Source organism: Cyrtonyx montezumae, unplaced genomic scaffold (assembly GCF_038088225.1).
Source record: "Cyrtonyx montezumae isolate F1298 unplaced genomic scaffold, pur_monq_1.0 scaffold_12, whole genome shotgun sequence".
NCBI lineage: Eukaryota > Metazoa > Chordata > Aves > Galliformes > Odontophoridae > Cyrtonyx > Cyrtonyx montezumae.
The window spans coordinates 3,743,108-3,761,524 of record NW_027071848.1 but is presented as its reverse complement, the minus strand read 5'-3'; the positions used below and the strand labels follow the sequence as shown (position 1 = coordinate 3,761,524).

At 42.2% G+C, this 18,417-nt stretch overlaps 1 protein-coding gene across 1 annotated transcript in view; it reads right to left on the bottom strand.

Annotated features, from left to right (window-relative positions):
- SYTL2 (synaptotagmin like 2) overlaps positions 1-17,216 on the bottom strand; it is a 48,924-nt gene extending 31,708 nt beyond the window's left edge. The window contains exons 1-2 of the mRNA XM_065729969.1: positions 17,143-17,216; positions 6,688-7,134 (exon numbers count right to left, since the gene is read on the bottom strand). Coding sequence (XP_065586041.1) covers positions 6,688-6,788 — 101 coding nt within the window. The 5' untranslated portion in view covers positions 6,789-7,134; positions 17,143-17,216. The remainder of the gene's footprint in view (positions 1-6,687; positions 7,135-17,142) is intronic.
- Positions 17,217-18,417: the final 1,201 nt, after the last annotated feature.

Here is an 18,417-nt window from a genome sequence, read left to right as displayed (position 1 = left end):
CTTCTGACTGCACGTCACCTGTGGCTATTGCCATGTTATTTTGGTGGGAAAGGAGCATCGGATGCTGTGCTCCCAGCCCTGCTTGCTACCTATGGAAGTCAGCATACTTTTAATTCCACAAACTCAAAGGGCCTTCCAAATATAAGCATGTTCTCAATTTACCCAGTACCTTTGTCATAAATAATGTGTCCTGTGGATGGAGCTTGTATTTTGAAGGAGCTGATGGAAGCTCATCACAACCAGCCTATGAATCTATTTTTGTTTTCTCGCCTTGGTAGCCTAAGCACTTGGCTTCTATTAGATTGACTTAGTTGTCCTCTCATCATTTAGCCTCCCAGTCCAGCCTCCTGAGAAACTAAGAGCAACAAACATTAGAGCTATTCATCTACCACAAATAAGGAGGCAGGTTTTCATTGTCAGAACAGTTAGCTTCAGCTCTTGGCAGGAAGAAGAACTTTCTGAGAAGTCTATGCACACCAACACATCATAGACTTGTTACAAAAACAGCTGCTGAGTTTACAAATTACACTTTTTATGACACTGCTTAAGTTCTCAAGCTCTGCTACGAGCAAACTTCAGCACTTTAAAAATCAAACTGATTGCACTGCGGGGGCCCATTTCATTGCCATTTATTAGATTTAGGTTGTGGTTTACCTAGAAAGGAATTGTGCAAAAGTCAGACTGCAGCTATGGTTTTCCACTGCTACGTTTGCCTCCCAGCTCCATAACTGAACTAAAAGCCAACAGTTGATTCTGAGCCAGCTTCCCATTCCACGGAAAGACTAACCGAGTTGTCATTACCTTATTTTTCTCTTGGTGATCAAAGAACAAGTTGGCATCCAGATGATGCTTGAGATTGCAGGCTCAGTTTGCCAAATTTGCAATGAGGAAAAAATGCAGTAATGACTTTGCACTACACGTGCATTTCTTCTGAAGTCCCTCAGTGGTCTCTTAAAATGCCTGTTACCCTGTGTTGCAGATTTTAGAGTGAGAAAGCCTGGAGTTATAATCAAGCTAATGCCTGTCTCTTCTATAGCAACTTTAAAATGAAGAAAGTGAAGGTACATAAGTCAAAAGGAATTTCATCCTAAAATCCTTTTCTAAAGCGAGGCTGGAATTTTCCCATTACTTAATAGGCTTTTTCCACTAGGTCTAGAAGGAACATCTTTGATGGCAAGACAAATTTTTGACCAAATCTGGTTATTAAGTACCTGAAGAATTGCTTTACTTTGAACTTGCATGCAAAGCAACTCCCAGGCACTCTGCAGGCAAGCAAACTCCATATATCATATATGTAATGAGTTGTTTCCCCCTATCTCTGAAACATATGACAGTGGGCTAAACCACCCCTTCAAGGCAGGAAATCTGCTCTGATATCATCTGTCTGTGTCAACCTCTATATCAGCAAATCCACAACAGTTTATCTTCTACTTTGTAGATCAGTATGAGAGCTCACTGCATCCTAAAGCAAAGTGATAATAACTTAAGTTTCTTCTTTTTATTACTTATATATATATATATATATACATGTCTAGTAATGCATACCTGTATCTAATACTGTACAGCCAGATCTTCTCAGCATTGTTTATTCCTTCTCCTTGCCCCCTTACTCATAGCCCAAGTCACCAAGCAGTACAGAATTTGCAAGAAGGGACAGCTGACATCTTTGTAACTTTTTCTTGCCTTATGTCTCAATCAACCGCTTAACCTGAGATTTTTGGAGTTGGGGACTTTTTGTGGTCAAATAGGAAGCATTTAATTAAATGAGAGTTTTTGTCTGGCCTAAAGAAAGACGTTATTAGTTTTAATTTAGCTTTATTATTCGTTAATGTTAGCGTCTCATGCACTCAATTCTGAAGATGTGGGAAAAAAAACCACCATAAAAGGTTTACAAGTCAAAAGGAACTGTGTAAGCACTGCATTCTGCATGAATGTGCCACTTCAGTCTGCTCGTGCCTCAATAAGGTGCAGAAAAAAAGTCTGCTCTGGCATTTGTTTGAGAACTACACCCGAAACACTTACAATGGGCAGACCTGAGTGGGTATATGTTTTTTTTCTTTGTGCATAGCCGCTACACACAAGTTTCTAAAATCTATTACTATTTGATTGGTTTAAGTAACAGGTGCAATATAATTTTATTTTGGTTGAAGGCTATTCAAAAATATAAGAATAAAGCAAACCAGCCTTTCCCCATCCCTGTCACCGTGGTATCTCAGCAACACCTCGAATTCTTGCCTTTAGGGTCTCTCTAGGTGCTGATGTTTTGTGTAGGCAGAAGTAGGCAAGAGCAGAAGAAAAAGGTTCTGTTTGTAGTCATGCATGCTTTTCCATTACTTCGGGTATGTTAGGCCTACTCATGGGTACTCTGATGAAAATCTTGATCATCATCATCATCTCTCCTTTGAATCCCTGCAAAACTAACCAGGCTGTAACAGCACAACTCCTTATGAGTAAAAAGACAAAACAACATCTACTTCTAAGCAGAAAGGGAAGACACACAGAAATTCAGACATGGAGCATCAGAATGGCATAGTTACACACTTCTAAGACAAGATTAATTTTAGAGACAAACCAGTGAAAGTACACAGCTGTAACAGTTGTTAACTGAAAGATGGTATCCACCAGAACCTGGAACCAAAAGATGCCAGCTTGTGCATTAGCCTGCTGCCTCCATGTTTCATTTGAACCATATATATACTGTCTACTGAATACCAACTCCTTCATACTTACATGCTCTTCTACCACGCCACCTGCAGATAGCACTCTTTTTTTTCCTACAGTTAGTCATGCTGTCAAGCTCAAAATAAGCTTCATGTTACAATTAATATGTTATAAATCATGTACCACACAAAATAAATTCCATTTACCCTTTTTTGCTAGCAGTTCCTTGGGTCCAGGTTTAGAGAAATCAAAGGACAGTGTTGATCCAGAACCCAAGCAGGCATTCCAAGAAATTCATTATGGATCAGAAAGGATGCTGGGCTGTCTAAGACACCTCAGTCAAATACACCAAGCGTATTCTGTTTACTGGTCAGAACAGAATGGAAAGGATGCACAAAAACTGTGCTGTGGAGTTGCCAGTGAGCCACACATCTCACACCTCTTCCACGTTATTTTCCAGTAATTTACAGATAAGCAAATTTTTATGAAATAGTCCAAATATATATGTAAAGGAATTTATAGGAAAAAAGAAAAAAAAAGGTGGTGAGCCTTTTTAAAGATCTAGCTATTCTAGATCTAGTATTCTTCTGGAACGTTTGGAAGATGTACTTGAGAGACAGAATAGAAAAAGCAGGTAATTCTTTTCAGGAAACAGAAGATGAGTTTTGACAGCAGCTGTATGACAGCATTTCTAGACTCTTCAGTCTTCAGTCAGCTCTTTAAACTTGAACTGGTATCCCCGTTCAAAACATCTTTGCCTCTGTTAAGCATGCTTTCAAAATTGCCATAAATAACAGGAAATCCATCCTCTAAAATACTTAAGTAAATGAAGAACACTTCCTGCTGGGAAGTAACTATGTAAGGAACACTGTCTCACTAAGTGACTGAATAGGATGGCTATTAAAGCAGAACAGAATCAAAAACCTATTTGCACAGGGGTTTCCACAGCCACCCACTCCAACTGATGGTCAGGAGAAAAGTCAGTGCATGTAACACCCAACAGAATCAGGCCCCTGAAGCTGCCTCAGTGATACCCATTGCCATGCCAGTGTGTGTACTAAAGGGGTTTGGCACACAACTGTCACCATCCACCACGCAAACAATTCCACACCAACATTTCCCTATCACGAGCCTCCTTCAGTTTACACAAGGAGCAAATGACCCCAAGCACAGCCCACAGCAGTGCTCCCAGGAGGTTCTGCTGGGGAGGGAAGGGCTGAGAGCTGCAGAGCAGAACTGTGTCCCGAAGGCGACCGCAACAACTTTCTGCCGCAGACACGCTGGTGCCAGGGGCCCACCATCCTGCCACAGAAGAGTCCCTGAACCACAGCCCAAAACTTCACATGCAGGCGTATTTCTGTTCCATGTTATTGTCTCCAGACAGAGCTCCAACCTATGCAGCTGTAAGGAGAATTAATTAGGGGCTAGACTGAAACTACCACTAGGAAATGCTCAGCTGAAACTGGGTATATCAAAAATTCCTGGATAGGAATAAGGACGCTGGCAATAAATAGATCAACCATCATTCAGCTCTTCTGTTTATGCCATTTCTGCCTTCCTTAGCAACAGTGCATCTCTTCCTGGGTTAATGGGGTGAAGAGAGGTATCTTTTTGTCTTAAGGGAAAGAAAGAGGATGAATTGTCCACTGCTTTTGCTGGATCACAACCTTTTGTAAACTGAGATTTCTTCATGACCCTTGTCATAGAATCATAGAATGGTTTGGGTTGGAAAGGACCTTGAAGATCATCTAGTTCCAGCCTTCCTGCTCTAGGCAGGGATACCTCCCACTAGCTCAAGTTGCTCACTGCCCCATCCAGCCTATCCTGGAGTGCTTCCAGGGCGGGGGCAATCACAACCTCACTGAGCATCCTGTTCCAGTGTCTCACCAACCTCACAGTAAAGAATTTCTTCCCCAGATCTGGTCTAAATCTACCCTCTTCCAGTTTAAAGCCATTTCCCCGTGTCCTGTCGCTACCTACCCTTATAAAAAGTCCCATGACTTTTGCCCATGAGAAGAAAATACCAATATCCTCTTTCCTTCAGGGGAGATAGAATCCTTCATAGGGATTTGATTTAGTAGTTGGGTAGGGATAGTGATAGGAGGATGGTTGGACTAGATGATCTTGTAGGTCCTTTCCAACCTTATAAACCTATGAACCTATGAGATCTCAGAGGGAAAGCAGGCATGCTGTTCCCAAAATGATGCTGTTCCTAAGACTACTGGCTTGATTCAAACCAACACAAAAGGAGCTGCAGGATGGGGTGAACATCTCTTATAGCACTCAACAAATCAGGATTTAAAGCAGACAGCCTGCAGAGGCTGCCTAGTTGGGTGAGCCTAACTGACACAGCTTTACTACACACAGTAGTAGGAGCTGTGAGCAGAGAAGGGACTCCTTCAGGTGATCTGTAAAATTCCACTAACAAGGTGCTTACAGAGGATTCTGTCATGTTACTGGCTTGTCAGCACTCCAGGAAGACAGCACAGACACCACAGAGGGAACAGATTATAACGCCCTTCAAACCTCAGAATATCTTTCTAGAGGGAAAAAGATCACATTAAAAGACTTCCATTATGAATATCTACAAACCACTCTTTGTCAGGGTATGATATTTGCATAATGATATTCCATCCCAGCTCTTGGAATTTTCCAGGTGTGCAAGAATGCTGTAGAATTCAAAATATTATATCTCCTTGGCTGGAGATGTATAAAATATATAGATTACAACACTCTGAATTAAGAAGTAAGCTCCATGTGCCACATCTACCCAGAAAAATGAGTTTCAGATGTAAGCTTCCAGAAGTTATAATATTCAGAAACCAGAAGAGACATTCTGTTGTAGGAACATGCTGATTACAGGCTACTTCAACCTGCAATCCTTTGCATTTTCCACCACACCCTCTTGAGCTACAATTACAAATGGCAATAGCAAAGCAGTACAGACAAAAATACTTGCTGACAGCATTTTTGAGACCACTACGAAGAGTGGCTTTTTGGATTTATTGTTCCCAAGAGGATTCTTTTCCCAAATGTTTGGTTTTTGTTTTGTTTTTGTTAAAAAATCCTTGAGGTCCTTTTTACGGAATCAATGAGGAAAAACTCCAGCTTCAGCACAGAGCTATGAACATCAGTTTGCATTACTTTGACATTTCAGCATCTAAGATTGCTTTTTTGCTACTGGACTCTTCTCATTTTGATTACTGAGACTGACTGAAAAAAAATCCTCGCTGTTGAGCAGTTAGCTATTTGTATTACCTGAAACCACCACTAAACTGCTACGTGTAGTGGTGTAAATGTATTTCTCAAAGTCAAGTAATCTAGACAATGCTGTTTTCAGTGCTCATATCTTATTCATGGCAATTACCCTAATGGTAGCTGTAGGGAAACCTCCCAGCACACAGAACACTCCACAATACAACGTTCCAAGCAACCCATTGCTCCATGTGTCACACCACAAAGAAAACAGGGAGCAATTTTCTACATTAGCCGTGGCCTGCAAGGACTTCTTTTGGCAATGGAGCATAATGTTGGCACCTCCTGTGGACCACAGCACCAATGCTCTATGTATTTGAAGGATAAATTCCTCACTTAGACATATTGCTGCCTGCATCTACATTGAGTTTTTTGTTTATCTGGGGCACTTGTGCATTTCTTGAAGCAAATACTCCTGCTTATTACACACTGGTTCAGTTCAGTGTTGATACATAGGCAAACTAAGTTATTTCCAAGGAAACTAATCTAGAAGTTCCGTTCAGATGCACTCAAATTGTTCTTGTCCCTTAAAGAGTTGTAGACATCCCAATCAACAATTAGCTTTCTAAAGAGTAATAAACCATTTGTGTGTCAGGGGCACTTCATCCAGGAACTAAACTAAATCTAGAGTAAGTGTCTCTGATTCACATACACTATGGGATACAGGGCTCTCAACCACAGCTGTTTTTTCTACTCCTGTGCTCCATGTAAGCCAGTATATCAACTGTATAGGTCTCCTCCGGTCAACACAGGGTGCCACGTTTTTTTTACCTGACTCTCTCTTCTTCAGCTTTTTTAAGCTCTGCATCTCGTTGCAGCACCTTCATTATTGCCTCTTGTTCCTCCTCTGTTAGGAAGCTCAGGTCAATCATCGCGTCGTGTGTGTGTGGGCAGGGGCGAAGGGACCAGGGAGATCTTAAATCCTGCTGAGGAACACAGACTTATAGTCTCTCTTAAAGGTGAAAAAGAACAGAAGCTTTCAGCAGGCACTGAGAAAGCTGCACCATGAGACTATCAGTGATTTAAAAAAACACAAATATCGTGCTGTTGCAGTTGAGTAAGTGCATGTTTCCTTAGATTAAAGATTATGGGGAACGTGGTGCACTGCTGCTTGCCATTGCCATGATGTTTTCTCAACTTGTCCTCTCAGCTCTGCTTCTTGGAGTAACAGTTCCTTGACCCAGCACATCCAGTGTTCAGGAGCAACCAAAACATTCCCTAAAAAAAAAAAGACACAATGAAGAACAAGTGTAACATTACTATTAGGGAAGTAGATCATGTAGGCTTTATTTGTTGTTGTTGTTAATTAAAAAAAACAAGTTTTTCAGTGTGATTAAACCACTTTGTGAAGTGGTCACTTCAAGTCCAACCTGTTTTACAGGCCTCTAGAACAAGGTGGTCAGGAAAATATACTGCTTTTCAGAATAGTGACTCACACTCTAAAACGCAGAACCAAGTGTCATTTAAATGACAGTTTCAAAATAAGTGCATTTTAAGTTGCTCCTAAAGTCAGCAGAGCAATCTGGACAAGAGAAGGAAGGAAAAGAAAATAAAATCAAGGACACTAGCATGTATCCAGTTAAAGTAAAAAAAAGCATGTAGTCACAAGCACAGACATTATGTACAAGGGCACACAAGAATGTGTGCCAACTGTTATCATACATGGATCAGCAAGAGCCAGATATCTCTGAGGAAAAATTCACTGCTGCTTGCAGTCCTGATTCACAGTGAAAAGGCTGAGTGAGAAAAAGTAACAAAAACAAAACTAAAATAATAACCACGAACCAGTTAACATTTAAGCTAAAAGTCAGGAGCTTGCCATGCTGGTTTATGGTGATTGCATTAGCACATTCCAGGCCACTTGTTTCTGGCAGGCCACCAACCAAGCAAAGCAGAAGGACTATCCTGTAAGGACAAGCCGTTGAACTTTTAGACCCCGCTCCACTCCTAGCACATGGTGAGCCTTGCCCTCCACACCTGTTTTCCCACTCTGAGTCTTCAAAGAGGCCTCTCTCCTTCCAGGAGATCAGAAAGGCAGCAGCCATCACAAGCCCTGGAGGAAGAGCCTTAAGGAAGCAATCAGAAGGCTGCCAAGCCAAGCGTGTTGCAGCAGTGAGATGGGAGGAGGCTGGGAACGCAGAGCAACTTGTATGCTCCAGTTGAAGACTTCAGGAGCAAGATCTCCAGTTACTGCAACTCCTCTTTCTGAAGGATTTTATCCTGCCTGTGAGAAGAATGTTTATTGCTCATAAACATTTCTTATTTATTAATCTCAGAACAAAAAGCAATTTTAAGAGATTACTTCTTTAGATTTCCAAATGGGAATTCTACAACAGACTTTTGACCCACCCAAAACTAACAGCACTGAAGGATCAAGTACCAGGCTGCAAAGCCAGGTTCTTACAGTAAAACCTTTAAGCAGCAGTTATTAGCTGCTGGCTGGAGTCAGAATAGCTCTATTCTTCTGACTTGAGCTCAAGAGGAAGGGACTGTTTCCATACATACACTGAAGTTTGAATCATTTTCTCTTCCTTTGTACCAGCCCGTAGCTTTGGAAGGAAATTCAGGGTATCTATGGTTTCCACAGGCTCCAATTTAGTTTATAAGACAGAAATTTAACTTTTACTCACAGAATGTTACCAGTAATAGCATATAATTATGTCAGGAATATGATCCCCACGTAGGCTTAATCACTGCTCTACAGAACATATGCAATGAAATCAAAATAATGGCTACAGAAATGTCTTGAATACATGGAATCAGAAACTGTGCAGTAACATGAATCTCACTGCTTTATCCAAACCAAACTGAATCTTTAAGTAGTGGTTTTAAAAAGTGCTTTGTCTCTGCTTTAGAGGCCGTGGTACTCTCTGAAAAAGCAGTGGACTAATCACTGACATGACAATTCCAAGCGCCAAAGGCAAAAACGTCTTCCTGAAAAAACTCAGAAGAACAAGGCTGGAGGAGGAGAGTCAGCTATGTAGGCACTAGGGTCTTCCAGTGCTTCAGTGTAACTGCTTCACTGATACAACGAAGCAAGAGAAAACAAAACAAAATACTAAATTCAATGCAAGCCTCAGAAGCATCCTCAGTGACAAATCCAGTGAGAGGCAGCAGAGAAGCTGATGATGTTACTGGTGTTACTCTTCTTAATAAAGAATATCTACCAGCACAGCCTTGTAGGTTACTTGCACTGTAGTGACCTAATGAAGATTAAAATCATGCAAGTGATCCTTGTGCCTGTTTAATTCAAAAGTCTAAAAGAACAATTGGGCAGCATTCACTGAACAGACCAAAGGGAGCTCAAAGCAAGGCACGCTGGGACTGACCTTCCCACATGCCATCACTCTGTAGGTTGGATTCTGCAACTAAGTTTGCAGTGCCATTTAGTGTTTGGTCACATGCCTAGACGTAAGTGATGCAGCTGAGACCTCTTCAATTTCTTTGCAAATATAACAACATAATGGTTCATTTAAAGCATGTCTGGGTGCCTGAAAAACTGGGTCCTAATCTCACTGGATGAGCAGTTAAGGAAAAACAACTTAGCAATAGTTTTTCTTCCTTTAATGTGCATCATCCGTATACTGAAGTGTGATACAGTCTGTACTGTGATAACAAGTCTTTCATCACTGGAACCATGCCAGAGGCAAACTGAAGGCAAAACAGCCCCTGCAAAAAGAAGGTGAAAACCTCTGCGTGTGTGATTTACGTTGCAAGCCTCAGGAGACCTGCTGACACAGGTTACTGCAAGGCTGGCTTCCTGCAGGAGATTGTAAGCACTGATGGTAAAAACTGTTGGCTTAGAGTTGGAGATCTTGCTGGAGACCTACAGCCAAATTTCAAAGACAAAAAATAAATCAATGCCTTTATCCAGTTGAATTCACCTGATCAAATCACTCAGAGTTTAATTCTTCCACTTTCTATTTTCTTCTTCTTTCTTTATAAACTTCTTCCTAAAGATCCTGCACATGCCAGAAAAAAAACAGAGAGGCCTCAGCATTTTCCTTTGTCAAGAAAGCTTTCAGACCTTTGTTTCAAATAAGACTGAAAGATCCACAACAGACTGATTAAATCATGGGAACTGATAGAACCAGCAGACCGATGGACCTCTGGAGAAAAATCTGCCATCTTACGTTGTAGACCAGCACTTGTGAGACCTGGGACATGTGGCACAATTCTTTTTTCCTAAAATGCAAATGAAACCACACCAAAAATCTTTCTTTTCATAGAAGGTTTCTACTCCCTGTAATAAACAGGAATTTGAAATCACGCTTTCTGTAATTCACACATGAAAGTTTTTATGCCTCGGTAGTAAAAATAAGGCCTGAGATGCACTGTTCTTCTCCCCGCCCTCAACTCTTTAAGTTGCTTACAACTGCCAAGTGCTTCAGGTCGGGCAGTCATCCAAAAATGGTGCCTTGTAAAGTTTTCTCAAAACCTCCTCAGGCAGCTGTACGTCTCCATGCCTTCCAGTGAGGCTTTGCTTTTGTCTAGAACACGTAACAGTAAGACTGCTTTGTTGGCCCTGCACAAGCCTTTATTTTTCCCCTGCTTTCTCCCACATTGGAAAACAAACCTCAGTTCAAATACTGCACGCCAAACATTATGCCACATTAAGAGATACCACAATCATAGCACGGATTTTTACATTTTCACTCAGTGTGTATATACGGGATATAATGAGGGAGTGGTAAGGAAGATGTTGGCGTGGTTTGTTATGACTGACATTAAGTTCATCTTCAGGATCAGAAACCCAGCAGGAAAACCCCAGTCAGTCAGTCCAATACAATCCAGTGCTTCCTTTTACACCAGCAGCCTCGGCATGTCTTAGATTTACATTTCAAAACTACTTTCTGTGCTCCTTGTACACTAGGCCTAAGCTCCTAAAGCTTCACTTGAGAGAATCTGTATTGCAGCCAGCACCTTCTAACAGGAAAAAGCAGGTGACAGCCCATCCATTAATTTGGCCTAATTCTGCACCCTTGTTTGTGCCAACTCCTCCAGCAGAACAGCTTCCCTTACAGCCTGGCTGATCAACAGCCTGCAGCTGTATGTACCTCCATACAATCAAGCTCGAAGTTACAAGTATCACCTTGGCTCTTGGTTTTATGCATTTGCAAGCTACACATTTTACTGATGTTATTTCTTCCCAGCTCCAACATATCAGCACTAGCAGCTAGGATGAGTTGGAAATCCAGATACAGGGCAACAGGAAGCTGAGGAAGAAAGATAAACAGAATTGTGCAACATAACAATTTGCATTTGCAAGGGAACTCACTCTCAGAAGAGAGGTAACTAAGTTTGTCCTCAGCACTCATTCTCAGGAAATCCTTTATTTTGAAACACAAGGAGCAACGAGAGCTTTGCAGGACTGGCTCCCATTAGGAGGTCACATGAGGCAGTAACAGTATTTAAAAATAATAACAATAAATCAGGCTTAGAAAATATAATTTCTTGAAACACATGAGGCAAATCTCTTGGAGGAAGAACAGCTAATTGAACTAAATGCCAGTGTTGGCTTGAGCACAGACTGTCTAAGATAGTCATGAACATATTTGCACAGAAGTTCAGGGGACTACAGAGTGAGGTTAGAGTAATGAAGAAACAAAACCAATTAACTCTCAAGAGGAACTTAAGTTTTTATTCAAGAGTCTAAAACATGGCTGCCTGCAATGTTAAAGCCTAAGCTTAAACACGCTCAAGGCAGCTTGTTGTCAGTTTAATTCTCAAGAGGATAAAAAAGGCCTTCCAGTGAGATATGCATATCTGTAGCCAATCCAGACACTCATTCACGAGATGTTATGAAAGCCTTTTCAAAATGATAACAGCTAGATGTACACAGCATATCATAGCTCCAGCAACCCCAGAGATTAACCTGAAGAGCAGTATTTACCAGCAACACGTGTGTTTAGTCAGTGGGAGGCAAGAAAGTTTTTATCTAGCTGGTTGCAACATGGAAGCTGGTGGTGGAACCAGGACCTTTGCAGATCTAGGGAATATCCAACAGGGCAATATTAAAGTTGCTCTGACAAACACAGAAATGCTTTATTTTATTTCAGTTAAAGACGTTCATGCTCTCCTGTGCAATATTAATACACAGATGAAGAACAGAACCTACTTATCTGCAATTACAGTATCAGGCAACTGTTCAAGGTGTCCACAGCGAGGAAACAAGAGAAGATATGCAACAAACCTTATCAGAACCAAGGAGAGTCCTGTTGTTTTTTATCCTGCAGAGTAGCTGCAATCTTAGAACAGTCTTACTGACAGCCTTGCTGATATTAGACAGGCAAATATTCTGGTTTACACAAAATGTACTTTGAACGAGAGAGCACAAATGTTAACGATGAGTAGAAAAAAGTTAACAACTGAAAATTGGAAGAGGAAAGAAATTTGTTTTGGCTGTAGCCTAATCCCTCTAATAACGCATGGCAGCTTGCCATTTCTTTCACAGGACTTGGATATTGGCAGCAGTGACTGGGAATGTGAATCTCTATACCTGCTATGGTACACAGTGATTAGGCCAGTGGTTTCAAACAGATGTGGTCCCTGGAATAACAGGTTCATAAAGAGGAACCTAAAAGAAACTCAACCAAGTGGTGCCTTTCCTATGACCACTGTTCATCAGATTGACTACAGATGCCAAGCCATTGATTCTGAACTGTCCGAAGTACAAAACTACTCACAAGATCTTGAGTTCCTTACTAAGCAGCTTGAAAATTACAGGAATTTCAGCAAGTTAACAACAATAATGTGTGTATTTCATTATAAATTGTGAGGCTCTGGTTGTGTTTCCTTGCACATCATACCACTACATACGCACCAGCATATTGTCTGAATGAATAATTATTCATATGCAAGAACTACATTCTTCTAGGCGATAATTCTCTTTACCAAAGATTGCAAATATATTCTCAGGGAAAGGAACTTGAAATATCATGGTGAAAATGGCTCAGTCATCAGGACTTCTGAAGGCAGAGCATTATTTATTGTAAACAGTGATTCTCATCTCCCTTTACAGAGGAAGCAGACTCCCACCAAAAGGAGAGCAGGAAGACTAACAAGACACAGGCTCCTATCACCACTGTCTCATTCTCTATTCAAGCACTGGCATCAGACCCACAAAAAGTACTGCTCAGCAGAGTGTTTTTATGCCTTGTCTGAAAACAGATTTGAATAAAACTTTGCATTATTTAAGAGATTGGAGGCAAACTGGTTATGTTGCAGGAAGTTATCTTCTGACCATATATGTGCTTATCTGACACACTTCAGTATGTGATGGTCAGCTCCTCTGGAACTTTTCCCCATTGTATCTACAGATTCAAATCCTAGGATGCGTTTTCTACGTTAATTCCATTGATATGGATGATCAAAAAAAGTGATTAAAAAAAAACTGGTGTAAAATGTATTCTTGTTTTTAGTAAGTTTTAGCTTTAGGCAAATCAAAGTTAAGTGGTTTCCAATAGAGAGAAGATGAGAACTTCAGGGTAGCTCTGCTGAAGCCTCCAATACCTACCTCTCCCCCATCTCATGCTCTCCTGTGTTAGCACATACGTAGACCCTTGGTCTGGAAACAGTACTGCTGACGACTGCAAGTAAGCAAAGCAGTACAGCAAATGAACAATTACTCCTATCAAACGGCTGCTGGGAAGAGTGACACATTTCCTACTTGCTGCTTAAATAATCTCTTATATAAGAAAACAAACACTGAACTGCAGTTTCTGTTAGTCACTGTGCAGTCCAGAATGTTGCTAACACAGAAGGCCTCCTAAGCAAGAGGACCTCTGCAAGTAGGGACTCTTCCTACTCTCACTCATCTATCAACTGTAGAGCTCCTTAGTTGAGCAAGGACAGCATTATGACATACTGCTTTTCCCTCACTGTGTTTGTAAAACTAGGAACCTTCAGGCTGACAGGCTGTCTCTTTCAGGCACCAGAGCATTGCTGCTCAGGTTGCTGGCGACAGCACATTTCCTCTGCAGGAGGGTACACAGGATAGTGTGGTGAGAGAGCTGGAGCCAAATCAGGATGGCAGCACTTCACATCATCCTTGCCTCAAAACCAACCCCTACTCATCTAAACCACTCTTTAATTTGACACTGCAGGCCCCCAACTTTTTGGCCACCCAATTTTTTGTAACTATGGCTTAGTCTAATTTACTGTACAAATAGCCTGCCAACAAACCAAGCCCTTTGGCTGTCCTTTCTCATGAGATGACAGACTAACCACAAACCTCGGACACTCACTCAAGCACATTTCTTAGCTTAAAATTACCTAGCTAATAACTGATGTAATCTGAAGGCGCCCAGGAAAACGTGCGTCAGTTAATGCAGTCCTGAGGCACACACCTATCTGAAAGCAGGCTTTTACACAGAACCCAATTACCAGCAGAAATCAGGTGCCAGTGGAAAAGGAATGGAAACAGTAAGTGAGATAAGGAGAGAGAAGGGAGAAAAGTCAGATACTTCTGGGTAAGCTAAAAATAAAAATGGTTCAAGAAAAGTTAGCCTACAGCCTGCAAATAGAGTGCAGTCAGAAGGACCAGAATTAAGTTCTGCAATGAGGATTCTGTAGAATCACAGAATGGTTTGGGTTGGAAGGAATCTTAGAGAGCACACAGTTTCAACCCTTACCATTCTACTTTTTTTTTTTTAAATAGGTGCATTAAAAGAAGCTTACTATAGCTCCCTGTTAAGATGGAAATCACTCATCGTCTAGTTCAAAATATTGCTGTGCACTAGAAATTTGTGTAATATAAATATTCCTTCTGCTACCGCAATCATTCTGGCTAAGATCTGAAATCAGCAAGCAGCGATATCAGTCCTCCTTAATAGTGATCTTAAATTGCAGTAATAACAGGAAGTCCATCAGCCATGAAAACTTCACTCACAAGATGGCCCAGCCCAGCAGAGCAAACAATTGCATGCAGAACAGTCTTTTCCCAGGTTGGTAGGCATTTCATTAATGCTCATAGCCAGAGCGAGGTAAATGGTTCCAGGCACAGTCAGCACCGTGGCACAAGAAACCTAAAAGGGCACAGTGAGATCGAAATCCAATTGCTCCACACGAGAGGTGAGAAGCAGGGAACAGCTTCTGCAGCAGCTTGCAGTTGCACTGATGTGGTACAATGTCAAGATGTACTGTACAAATGGGATCTGACACACAAATCCTGCTGAAAGGCACAGGGATGGGAAAGGAGAAGCAGGTTGTGATTGAAATCGTTTCTCAGATACAGTGAGCAAAATAAGGAGTGGAGTTTGTGAGGATGGAGATTGAAGTTTAATACTTCTGCCTAACAAAGGTATTTATTTTTGCAGGAGTGGCTCATTCTTTATGAAGATAGCAATGCAAGGCACTGCCCAGTGGCTATGGCACACCCTCAAGAAGAGAGGGAAACCAGAGCCTCAGAACCATTTAATTCCAGAGGATTCAAACACACATCCCCTCATTTACCAAATATATGCCAGTCTGTGAAGGGTTCATTTTGTTCACTTTTAACCCTTCCTAAGATTGCACTACCAAGGATTAAATTGGCTATCTAACTAAAAGTCAGTTAAAGATATCTTGCAACCTTGCAAGCAGAAACAAGAACCCAGGTCTATTCCCTCACAGTCAGGCCACCAAACCAAACTTTCTCTCCAGGCCCTCATTCTCACTCAACGAGCCCTGCATTCCCAGCTGTACAGCAATCCAGCTGTACTTGGGCAGAGGGAAAGGAAAATCAACCTCAAGATACTCATTTTTCATCCAGGTCTCTTAATCTCCAGGGAAGTCCTCTAATCATTCCCAGGTGGAATAAAGGCAACCTGCAAATTCTGCAAAGACAGCTTTGTGTGAGCAGGGCCACAACAGAAGGTCAAAGGCTCACTGCTTTAGGTTCTTTGATAGACTCCTGCCTAGGACTTAAAATCATAAAACAGTTTGGGTTGAAAACCCTGCTGAGAAAGACTTAGGGGTCCTGGCTGATGACAAACTTAACATGAGCCAGTAGTGTGTGTTTGCAGCCCAGAATTTACTTTTATTTTGGTCTTTGTCAGCACTGGTAAACAAGAACACAATGACCTGTTTCACAGATTTTTAAAAGCCTGATAGTGAAACTGATACTACATTAGCCTGGGCTCTAAGAGATGCTGGGAGGAAGATTTCTTACCATGAGATAGGTCCAGTGACAGCTTTGGAAAATTCAATGATGCAGCCAAAGCAGAGGCCTGCTGCACCCAAAAGGTAAAAGTAGACCAAGATGTCTTGCTTTAAACCTGGACATAAGCACACTAAAATACAGCACTTATAACAACATACATGCTTTTTGTAACTAGTAGTATTTTAAAATGTAGCTATGCATAAATATACAAAGCTGAAAATGGATGGAGACTTGTAGTACACTTGACCAAACTGCACACAGGAAAATGTGCAAACAGTAAAATTTGCAAGATAAGAGCAAAGCAGGAAAGATGTGTGGTGAAAGCTGAATAAACCTGCAGAACAAAAGATAAATCTGATGGAACAAGAATAATCTTGCAAAATAACTAAGATGTTGGCAAGACCAGGGTAAGGCTTACTTCCCAAGATAATACAAACTGCATCAGAAGCAGATGAGATCACACCACTTTCTTCTGGGGAGGCAGCAAGGTGCACAAAACACTAAGCAAAAGAGATAGTCATTAATGAATATCATAAACCTGTTTACACAGGTTGATAATGATACGACAATGGAATGGATTTAAACTAAGATGGGAAATTTAGGTTGGATGTTATGAAGTTTTTCAATCAGAGGGTGGTGATGCACTGGAACAGGTTGCCCAGAGAGGTTGTGGATGCCCCATCCCTGGAGGCATTCAAGGCAAGGCTGGATGTGGCTCTGGGCTGCCTGGTCCCAGTGGTTGGCGACCCTGCCCATGGCAGGGGGGTTGAAGCTAGCTGATCTTTGAGGTCCTTTTCAACCCAGGCCATTCTATAATTCTATGATAACACTCTCACTTCTATTCCAGTATCTCTGACGAAAGCACTTCCATGCACTTTACCTTGAGCTCAGGAACTAATGCCAACAAGACCCATAACCTCCAGCACTAACCACAAGGCATCAGCTAGCTCCACGTCGCTGCACAGCCATAAACTCTCCAGCTTTAAGCCCGATCAGCGCTCAGCAGTACTGGCACAGCCACTCCACAGTCAGCCCCCAAATTTAAGCGACCTTTCCCAAACCCCACCGCCTTCTCCGCGGCTTACCCCATCCCAACGATCAGCAGCAAGACAGAGTCAGCTCATCCCAGCCGCCAGCCGCCAGACTGAGCCGAGGGCGGCGGCGGTGGGAGGCGGCCCCAGGCCGCGCCAATGGCAGCGGCGCGTCCCGCAGAGCAGGGCGGCTCCTTGGGCGGCCCCAAGGGGGAGCAGGGCACGCCCTGTATGCTGAAGTTCTGGATGTTAATAGGGCTTCGTTTCCATGAACGCGCATCCAGGTGAACTGGAGGCCTTGGTAAAGCGCACAGCTCAGTTACTCCCAGTAATAATTTGGGTTCCAGGGCCTCCCTTACCCACACATCCTGTTTATTCAGCTGAATGCAGTGTAATATTTATTCCAATCCAGGCTGCAGCCCTGCTCAGTGCACACAGAAAAACAGAGCTTGGTACACTAATTAGAAGTGGGGACCCTTCTGACACTCTTGGCACACGTAATGTACTTTTCTATTGTGTTTGCTGCCTCTTTTTTTTTTTTTTCCTCTCACAGCAGCAATCCCAAAGTGGAAAAGGGACGGCAGTATTGAGACTGAGCCTTTATGGGGCAGGAGCTGTGCCACGGCTGGCCCCTGCCGGCTGGAGCCGGAACTGATGGGTCTGGTACCCATCGCCCAAAACAATTTCCTCTTTAATTGAGGAATTCTGACTTAGAACATAGGGAAAAGCAGCTCCTTGCTGCTGGGAAGCTCCAGGTGGCAAAGGTCTCCAGCACTGTTAGGACCGCTGGCATGTTTTTGATTGCAGTGTGACACAACCTGTTACATCACCTTTAGAAACCAAAACAGACACAACTCTGCAGGTAAATGGTGTGGTCCTGACACAGGCTGTCCAAAGTTGGATGGAGCCCCGGGCAGCCTGGTCTGGTGAGTGGCAACCCTGCCCAAAGCAGGAGCTCAGTGATCTTAATAAAGGTCCCCTTTCATCCTAAGCCACCCTATGATTCTGTGATCAACCCTCAATTTTCACTCTTCAGTCAGCTCCTGGGCCCCAAAGTCTGTGTGTGTTGTTATTTTTATTTTTTTTTTCATCTAAATCCTTCTGCACAGTGAGGTTATGCAGTAAAACATTTTTTTTCTCTATATACCTAAGAGCAGATTTTCATATTACACAAAACGTACAGTAGGGTATTCAGAAGACAAAGGTGGGGGAAAATGAGAGGTAGAGGTGGTTCGGAGAGGAACGAGTGCGGCAAAACAAAGGGATATGAGGATAAAAGTGTCGGATCCCATGGAAACGGGGCTGGTGGTTGTGTCGGGCTGCCCATGC